This window comes from Branchiostoma belcheri, unplaced genomic scaffold, assembly GCF_001625305.1.
Source record: "Branchiostoma belcheri isolate BF01 breed outbred unplaced genomic scaffold, Haploidv18h27 scaffold157, whole genome shotgun sequence".
In the NCBI taxonomy this organism is placed as follows: Eukaryota; Metazoa; Chordata; class Leptocardii; order Amphioxiformes; family Branchiostomatidae; genus Branchiostoma; species Branchiostoma belcheri.
Window position 1 is genome coordinate 213,614 of NW_017803013.1, and position 9,151 is coordinate 222,764.

At 43.4% G+C, this 9,151-nt stretch overlaps 2 protein-coding genes across 2 annotated transcripts; one reads left to right on the forward strand and one right to left on the reverse strand.

The window, feature by feature from the left end:
- Positions 1 to 139: 139 nt before the first annotated feature.
- On the reverse strand, positions 140 to 4,529 carry LOC109465714 (anaphase-promoting complex subunit 5-like). Its single transcript, XM_019763096.1, has 6 exons — positions 4,223 to 4,529; positions 2,286 to 3,579; positions 1,978 to 2,090; positions 1,409 to 1,625; positions 802 to 1,007; positions 140 to 483 (listed from the first exon to the last, which is right to left on the reverse strand). The coding sequence occupies exons 1-6, from the start codon at positions 4,415 to 4,417 to the stop codon at positions 166 to 168; spliced, it is 2,343 nt and encodes a 780-aa protein (XP_019618655.1). The 5' UTR covers positions 4,418 to 4,529; the 3' UTR covers positions 140 to 165.
- A 30-nt stretch (positions 4,530 to 4,559) lies between these two features.
- On the forward strand, positions 4,560 to 8,940 carry LOC109465718 (RNA-binding protein 34-like). Its single transcript, XM_019763104.1, is given in 13 exon segments — positions 4,560 to 4,678; positions 4,980 to 5,248; positions 5,251 to 5,540; positions 5,542 to 5,840; positions 6,005 to 6,203; positions 6,340 to 6,399; positions 6,667 to 6,710; positions 6,892 to 6,975; positions 7,296 to 7,359; positions 7,480 to 7,522; positions 7,662 to 7,780; positions 8,015 to 8,119; positions 8,425 to 8,940. Coding segments are annotated over 13 exon segments (1,818 nt in total). The 5' UTR covers positions 4,560 to 4,655; the 3' UTR covers positions 8,644 to 8,940.
- The last annotated feature ends 211 nt before the right edge of the window (positions 8,941 to 9,151 follow it).

A 9,151-nucleotide genomic window follows, 5' to 3' on the forward strand; every position in this document is an offset into this window, starting at 1 on the left:
CACTAATGAGCACAAAGAATTTAAGAAAGATACCTTGTTGAGGTAACTGAAGAAGTACCCATATCTGGCATGGAGAACAAGCCCTGATGGTAAAGCATGCTTTAATTGTCATTGACTGCCTGTAAACTAAGAAGGCCATATATACATGTATAGTTCTTAATTTGTTCAGAAGATGTTGAGGATCTGTGTGGGGTTAGTGGGTATCTGCTGATCTAACTGGCGGAACTGCAGTGCACATCTGTTCCTGTCTGCTGAGTTCCCCACCTCGTTATACAGCTGAGCCTGGTAGTACAGAACGTCCTTGACTCGTGCAGGGGCCTCTGCTTTCTGGAAACCCTCCAGAGCAATGCTGAGGGTGCCGATGGCAGACAAGATTGCTTCCTTTCTCCGTGAAGCGTGTTTGGGGTCAGTAGATGCCAGTTGGCACTTAGCCAGGAGGAACTGTGCACGGGATCTGTTGTAGAGTGAGCCATGAGACAGTACCTGGAGAGACAAAACAGCTAGTTAACATCTTAACAATTTTCTAAAGAGGAAAATGGGATTAAAAAAGGACACAAAACTCTAAATATGGTTTCGGAAGGGTCGTGTGTTGTAACTACAGATAATTAACAGGTGATACTGAGGAAAGAAATAATATGTTGGGCAGAACTTTGCTGAGAAGATGTTATGCATGGAATATCTAACCATGTGGGAATATACTACAGTAGATGACATAAGAGTCTATCCACAGTACATCAGCCAATACAGCTGTCAATGCCACATTCATGATTACAAACATGGTACTAGAAAATTGAACCATACCTGTGGCATGACCTGTTCAGTGAGAGCCAGTGCCTGAGCAGGTAGCTTCATGAGCAGCTGGATGTGTGCAATGTTGAGCTGTGCCATGGTGGCCGTGTGGTTCAGGTGGTGCTCCTTACACAGGGTCAGGCACTGCAGGAAGTAGCTGTTTGCCGTGGTGAGGTTGGAGGCAGCCGTGTACACCTCCCCAAGAGCCAGCAGTACACCTATAGATGTGTACAGGTGTTATACATGGTTACACATTTGTTACCATGCAGACATGTTATACATTATCTGTTGTAGTATTCTGTACTGTTTAGTACATAATGTACTTGCCAGCATGTGACACAGTGATGTTCATCATCATGGCTTGGGTGACAAGTTCTTAATGTGGAGGAAACACAACAAAAAGATACACTAGGATGCACAAGGTAAGAGTCAATCAATTAGAAACATTGTCATTTGCAAAATACAATGTTTGTGCTGTGATTTTGTAAATTGTGCAACAGAACTTCATTTCATGCTGAATCAAAAAGACACTCTACTTGCCATACTCGAGTGTAGCTGCCTGCCACCTGTTACTTTGAGCCTACTACCTGCTTCGAAAATGGCTACACCATCAGACTACCTGCATGTATCTCTGTGATTGTGGTGGAGGGCTCCTCTCTGCACTTCTGCAGTAGTTCCTGTAGATGTTGACAGGCCCCCACACTGTCACCCTTCTCCTTCAGCAGTAGTGCCCTCCTGTACTGGGCCTCCGTGTTGTCCAGCGCGGCCAGATTTGTGATGGCCGTCTCTGCAGCAGTCCACTTGTGGTTCCTCAGGGCTCGGTCAAAGTTAATGCACTGTGAGGGGAACAGAGAGTCACAAAGAAAGTGGAGCCAAGACAAGATCAATGTATGGTCAAGTTGTATTAATTTACCTGTAAGAGGTCACTGGATCTCCAGAAAGTTACAACAAACAAGCCTAATATACTGCCAAGTAAATGACATCCTCAAAAGGACAATGGTAAGGGCTTTAAGTTAGCTTATGGGTACAATATTGCAAGTAGAGCCATAATTAATAGAAATAGACTATAGAGTTATGCCTTGATAGGCTTGATGTGGTCTTGCCTGCATTGAGAGGGTTGTAACAACAATGGCTTGTTACGCCTTGAGGCAGTTTAGCAGTTGTGCGATACCAAACAAACAAACAAACCTGTTCTGCAAACATCCAGACCTTGGCATTCTTCTTGATGTAGTGGAACTTCTCCTTGAGCAGCTGCAGGATCTCATACACACAGGTGTAGTTCCCCTGGTCAGCATGGATCACTGAAAGGTAATGGGCAATGTGTGGGGGTAAAATGGAATATTACACTTACAGTCTTTGCAGAATAGAATCTATTCAACAGTCCCCTGTTCAGGGGTTAGTCATCAATACTCAAATCCCTGGCAATGATGGTATGCCATGCTACACCTTAAATCTTACAATGCCTCTTCAGCGCTAGCCTATAAAGCCTTTAATACCTGCTAGATGAGAGAGCACCAGACAGCCCAGCTCCTTATCCCAGTGGTTGGTTGCAGGGTTGCCACTGCCGTGCAGCAGCAGTTGGATGTTCAGCAGGGACATGGCGCTCTTCCCGTACATCTGCCACAGCGCCGTCTGCAGAGCGAAGCACGACGCCACCAACTCCGGGATATAGTGCAGGCAGTTCAGGCTGTTGCTCTTGGCGAGGTACTCAAACACTCGGGCTGGTTTCAACCCTGCCTGGGCCTTCAGCTTAGTGAACATCTGTACAGCCATGGAGGCCAGGTAAGGAAGGGTTAGCACGCTAGAACGGATGACAGACCGCTGAAGAAGCATGGCCACTTTGGATTCATCCTGCTCGAGACGGCTCAGCCAAATCAGCGCATGCTGGAGGCAGACATTGTCATTAGTGACCTGCGCCAGGCGTATGGCCTCCTGGAGAACTGCCATGGCTTCTTCACGGTGCCCAAAGCGGCAGTGTAAGGAAGCCAGGTTCAACGCAGCGTAGCGGTAGCTTCTCGCTGCCGTAACATCCTCATTAGGTTTACTCTGCTGGTTGTGTTGCGAGTGGAGGGAAAAGCGATCAAAGTACAGATGGAGGCTCTGCACTGCCCCGCACCACTCGTACACGTTCATACTGTTTAGGTAACTCAGGTAGTGCGCCTCCACAAACAAAGGGTTGCTCTTCAGGAGTCTCTGTACTTGCTGCTGCAACTCAGCTGGAGACGATGCCTCTGCATCGTTGTAGTTATTTTGCAGTCCCTTAGAAAGGTAGTACTGTGCTTGACGATAGGACAGTACTGTTGAATCCTCCTTGCCCACATCCAAGTCCTCCCTCCGCATGCCTTCCCCCTCATCCGCCATCTCCATCGCATCGCTCGTATCCAGGTCGTCCTTCAGTGATGACTTCCCTTCCTGGCAGTACTCCATCAGCAGTTCGTAAAGGGACGACACCTGGCTGAAGGACAGCTTGTCGAAGGCCAGCACCATCCGTCTGATGAACATGCCGATCACCCCCGCCCTCTGCAGCAGTGGTTCCTCCCCTTCAGCTGACAGGTTAAACAGTTGTTCTAAAGACTGCATGAAGTCTGTCAGCACCATCAGCCCATCCTCTGCCATCTCCTTCAGTTTGCTGTCCAGCCATCCAACAACAATCTCGGCCGTTGAGCGATCTCCTTCTGCCAGCTTCTCTACTTCTCTGCGCAGGTCTGCAAGTGTCTCATCTGGGCTCTGGATCCACCTCAGAAGGGCGAGGGAGATGTTGCGCTGCAGTCGAACACTTAACAACAGGGTCTGCATGGAACAAGGTTATGAACGCATGTATTAAATTCAAATGGAAGCAAATGTGCAATGAGCTTAGAAACAGGATCAGTTAAAGGTGCTCTATGTAGGCCGTCTAACCTTAAAACAAAAGGTCGATTTTCTGGCCATTTCTTTACATTGCTAGTTGAATAAACCCTACCGTGTTACACTGATCCATTCAGTTCATGGAGGCGAGACGATATTTTGCAATGCGAGCGGTTAGAAAACTCAGAAAACGCACACGCGCGCTTGGGTGTCCGCCATGTTTGTTGACTTCCGAACATGTCCGAGTACTCCCGAGCCGGCCCGGAGATTTGTCACGTGGTCTAACTTGACCTTTCACCCGGGAGCGGGATATTCACGAGTTGCACATTCGAAAACCGTTGTTTGTTTACGTTTACGTTCCAGCGATGGCATCAACTCGGTGCCACCGGGAACTGTGCGCGCATCGAGCGGACTGTTTTTGCGCTAACAAAATACGCCAGAAATGTAATATAATGACACAAATGTGTTGAAAAGTGATAGTAAATGATGATAAGACCAAGATTTGTTAGATTCAGAATATTTGATTTTTTTGCGCAAAAAACTACATAGAGCACCTTCATCATCATCATCATCATTGTACAAATACTACCTTAGTAAAGACATCTGTCTCCTCATGTCCCCGCTCAGCCTTGTTCTGAACATATTCGCTGATGAGAATCAGGAGGGAGATCTTGTGGGGGGTGACCCACTCCCGCCAGGGGGGGTCGGGCATGATCCCCCCACTGTGGTCAGCCGTCACCGCCCCAGGGGTGGGGTGGAACAGGTCTCCCTGGAGTGCATCCATGGCAGTCGCCGCTCTATGTCCTGGAAAGTGTGTTTGTGACTAGCAAAACGTTTTATCGTCTCAAAAATTAGCAGAAAGTATGGAGAGCAAAACTTCACGGCTACAAAAATGGCGGGCAGGACTGCGGTGTATGATGGGAAGGATGGTCAACTTTGACCTTTAAAAGTTTGCATGTGTGCGCGTGTTACCAGGCAAGGCAGGGTTTAAATCCTCAAATGTAAACATTTAGAGGTTGGAAATGGACTCAAAGAAGATGAAGAGGTGAGTATAGACATTTCAGCCATCACATATCATCCAAAGAGTGACAAAAAGCTCAGTTCAGGCTTATTTTCTTGGCGTTAAATTCAGAACTGTGGGAGGGGGGGCACAATATCGTCTGTCTCAGTCTCAGCCATGGACATGCAAATTATTTGTATGTTTTACTTTTTATGTGGATATTAAACTACTATGTACAATTGAAACAACTGAAAATGTAAGATATTTTCACAAATGATGATAATGTAAATGTTACTGTATCCCCCTATTTGAGTTCTTAAGATGTTGACCTTTTTCTTTGACGCAGTGCTGGTCCTGGGGGATTTCTTGATGGATACACTGTAGGTGGTGTTGCCAACTTCTTGGCAAAGGCAAAGACTCACGACAGTTCTGCCAAGAAAAAGCAGAAGAAAGAATCCTTCAATCCAGAAAAAGCCAACCTGTCAGCCCTTTTCAGTCCAAGATCACCATTCACGTCAACCCCCGGGGTAGGCAGTGGTTCTTACCTTACTGTTCAGCAGCAGGGTAAGAGGAAATCTGAGGAGAGTGCTACTTCTTCAAAGAAAAGGTAAAGGGAGGAAAGCAGGAAAGGGTCAAAGAGGAGCAAAATAACACAGAGAACAGCTCACATACAACATCAACGACAACCAACACTCAAAATCAAGGCTCTGAGAAAGGAAAAAGCAAGAACAAATACTTAATGCCAGCAGAGAAACAACCTGTAAATAAATCATCAGGAATTGATGCTCCTGTTGTACAAGAAACATCTCCTGTAGATACCTCTGTGTTGCCTAGAAAGAAGAAAAAAATGAAGAAGAGGAAGTCATATGAAGAAAACACAAAGGAAACTTCAGACCAAGTGACTGTAAAAAGATACTAACAAAGTTCAGGTTGCTGAGAATTCTGAGCCACCCAAGAAGAAGAGGAAGAGAAAGAAGAAGAAAGCTAATGCAAATATTGCAGTTCCAGCAGCTGATACTCCAGAGAGTAAAGATTCTTCAGTTGGGACAGCAGGAACAGTAAATGTACAGGATAGCAAGAGCACAGCCAAGGAGACAAAGAAGACATCAAAGGACCCCACCACACAAAATGCGAAGAAAGATCCTGGAACCCAAGACAGACTGCCAAGAAAGAAGAAGAACCATGAGTCCAACATATTGTCAGAAAGGTAAGGATTGTCAAACTGCAGAGATTGTTAACGTGTTATAATATGCTTATGTATCTTGTTTTGTTTTTATGCTCTATGCATTAAAATGCTTACGGCAATTGAGCTCAGGTAATACTGATAGCAGTAACGGTGGTTGATTTGTTATGTCTTCTGAACTTTTGAAGAGAGTCACTTCTGAAGAACGCAGACCAAGAGGAGCAGACCAGGAAGGAACAGGTGAAGAAGAAGCAAGAGGAGAAGAAGAAGATGACAATAACTGAACTTGAAGATGCAAACCCAACTCCTGGCAAGAAGCTGCGTGATCCTGAGAGGGACCAGAGAACAGTGTTTGTAGGAAACCTGCCTGTTAGTACTACAAAGAAGGTACAGAAATCCAATACAAGCTTCAGCAGTGTATAGTGTCATACATGTACTTCATTCCAGTCAAATTTTCTTGTTGCTACTTTGAAAACCAAATCAAACATAAAGAAACTGTTCTGTTTCTCTGATGTCCCTACAGGAGTTGAAGAAGATGTTCCAGAAGTTTGGTGAAATTGAGTCAGTCCGGTTCAGGTCAATTGTAAGTGTATCTGCTACTGTAAGTTTGTCTGCTTACCAATGTGCCACAGCTTTAGCTATATGGAAAAGAGCTGTTTCCAACTAGAAAATGCTTAACATGCTGGTTGACATAACTTGGAAGTTGGAACTTGGAAGGGAAACTTACAATATATTGGGGTACAACTAAATGTCAATTTATCATTAGTTCACAAGGTTTCCATCTGATAAACTGTTCTCAGTTTAGATGTGAAGTTACAATTTACATACCTTTATTACCATTCCATTCCAGGCTCAGTCCAACCCAAATGTCTCCAAAAGAGTAGCCATGATGAGGTATCTGTTCACTACTACATTCTTGTGGTTATATAATTTTCTTCTGCACCTTTCTTTGTTGACCTATAATAAAATAGAAGTCCCATGAAGGAAATTGGATAAGTCCTTGTCATGAAAGTTTTTTGTATTGCAATATTCCTTTGTGCTGTGTCTGACAGCTTCTTGATTATTTCTTTAACAGGCAAGAGATTCAGGAGAAAAAGAAGAACATGAACTGTTATGTGGTGTTCACAGAAGAGGCATCAGCACAGGCTGCACTCAAAAGGTGAGTATAGACAAGTCTGAAGTCTACAGCATTCTTCTCATAGACCTACAATCTGTGTATTTGGACCTTTCAAACATCAAAAATATAACACATTGTGACAATATCTTATTATTTGGTTAGAATTCCATGGTTGTTGAAGATCATGAGAGATCTTGTCTAAATCTTTTCTAACTTTGTTGCACAAATAAAGCAAAGTGGAACACTCAACTCTTAAAGGGCACTTTGTTCTCTTCTTCAAATGTTAGGGATTACAATGCATCCACCTGCCTTCACAACTTTGACTTTGTGCCAAGTTTGTGGTATGTTTTGTATGTTTTCAGGAATGGCACCATAGTTGGAGGATCACATCACATCAGAGTGGACTTAGCTAGCAACAGCCAGAAGGTGAGCCAACTTCACATTCCTTCAAAGTGTTTGATTTTTCTCTATTTTGAACAAGTACATTATGACTCTTACTGAGAGATACCAAAGCCATTAACCATTGACTTGTCTCTTCTTTTCCAGTTTGACCACAAGTTGTCTGTCTTCGTTGGCAACCTTCCCTTTGGTGAGTATCAACCCAACAAGTTCATCAAATCAAATCACATCTCATATTATGTTTTAGTCATATAATTGTAAAGCATTAGTCTGGATGCCCTCTTCCTTAGTTCCTACCTATCTGTTAATACTATTTTGTGCACTTGCAGATGTGGAGGATGACTCTGTGTATGAGCACTTTTCCCAGTGTGGGGAGGTGGAGGGGGTGAGGATTGTCAGGGACGGCAAGTCTGGGCTGGGCAAGGGCTTTGGTTATGTGCTGTTTCAGGTGTGGAGATATCTTACAGTACATGTATATGCCTGTATTGTTTTACTTTCATTGTCGTTCTTTTGTTTCATCAACTGAGCTGGTTTGAAAGTTGAGATAATAGGGAATTTCTGGACTGCCGATTTATCTGAATTATGTATTTTAAAAGTCTTTGAATGGTTTACCACCTTGAATATGTGCAGTGCAAGTGCTTTTGTGTTAATGTTGACAACATACTCACTATTTTCCATACAGGACTCTGCATCTGTAGGTCTGGCCATACGGCTGAATGAAAAACCATTTTCAGGAAGAAAGATCAGGGTGAAGAGGGCTGTCAAGAAAGAAAAAGTCAAGAACACAATATCCTTTGTAACAGCTGACAAAGATACGAGTCCTGTGGACATTTTGCATCAACTGTGGAAAGGCTTTCACGATCATGACAAGTCAATTTTTGATTGAGTTCATGCCATTACCAAGGCTCAATCAATCAATCAAGCCGCAAGCATCAGGGCTCAATCATCTACAGGAACATGTAAATAGCAAGTATAGTCTAGTATTTGTGAGCATGTGTTTGTATTCTTTCATTTTCACATGACAGTCTTCATTGTTGGTAAAAATGGTAATGCATACACAATATGTACTTGATTCCTTAATAGTTTCTTCACAGCTTGGCTTCAGGCTCAGCATCAAAAGGTGACAAACCCTTCCTGAAGGGCAAGTTTTACCAAAAGACCGACCAAGGCTTCAAATCCTCGGGGAAGGACAACTTCAAACCCAAGGACAAAGCCATGGGATTTAAGAAGAAACAAGGAGGGAAGAAACTCAAAGAGAGGTGGAGAAACAAGCCTGGGTTCAAGGGAGGGTTGAAATCTAGGGGAAAATAAGAACATAAATGTGCCACCCTTCCCATGTCAGGAGCATATATATATACATGTATATACATGTACATGGAAGTATGCTCTTTCTGTAACAGATGAAGTTGGGTAGTCCTAAGTGTATGAAGTTAGAGATATAAGGCAAATACATGTACTAGGACTTGTGTTAGTTTTTCCTACCATGTTTATGTCTTGGGTATGTTCATTAAGATTGCAAGTTTGTTTATTAATTGTGGTTATTATGACAACTACAAGTCTGGCAACCTGATGTAAAGCAGCAGGACTTTAGAAAAATAAAAATACTTTTTACCTTCTTCCTGTTTAAGCCCATCTATGAATCAATGTTATTTTTTACACAAGTTAGCACATGTACACATGTAGCAATGAGCAGATATATTACTGATACTTTACATATGGCCACACCATCACTGCATTGATAAATGCAAAAACTCCAACTGTTGATGCCAAAATGTTTTTTGTTTTTTTAAAATAAAAAATGATGTGGGCAAATCTAAGA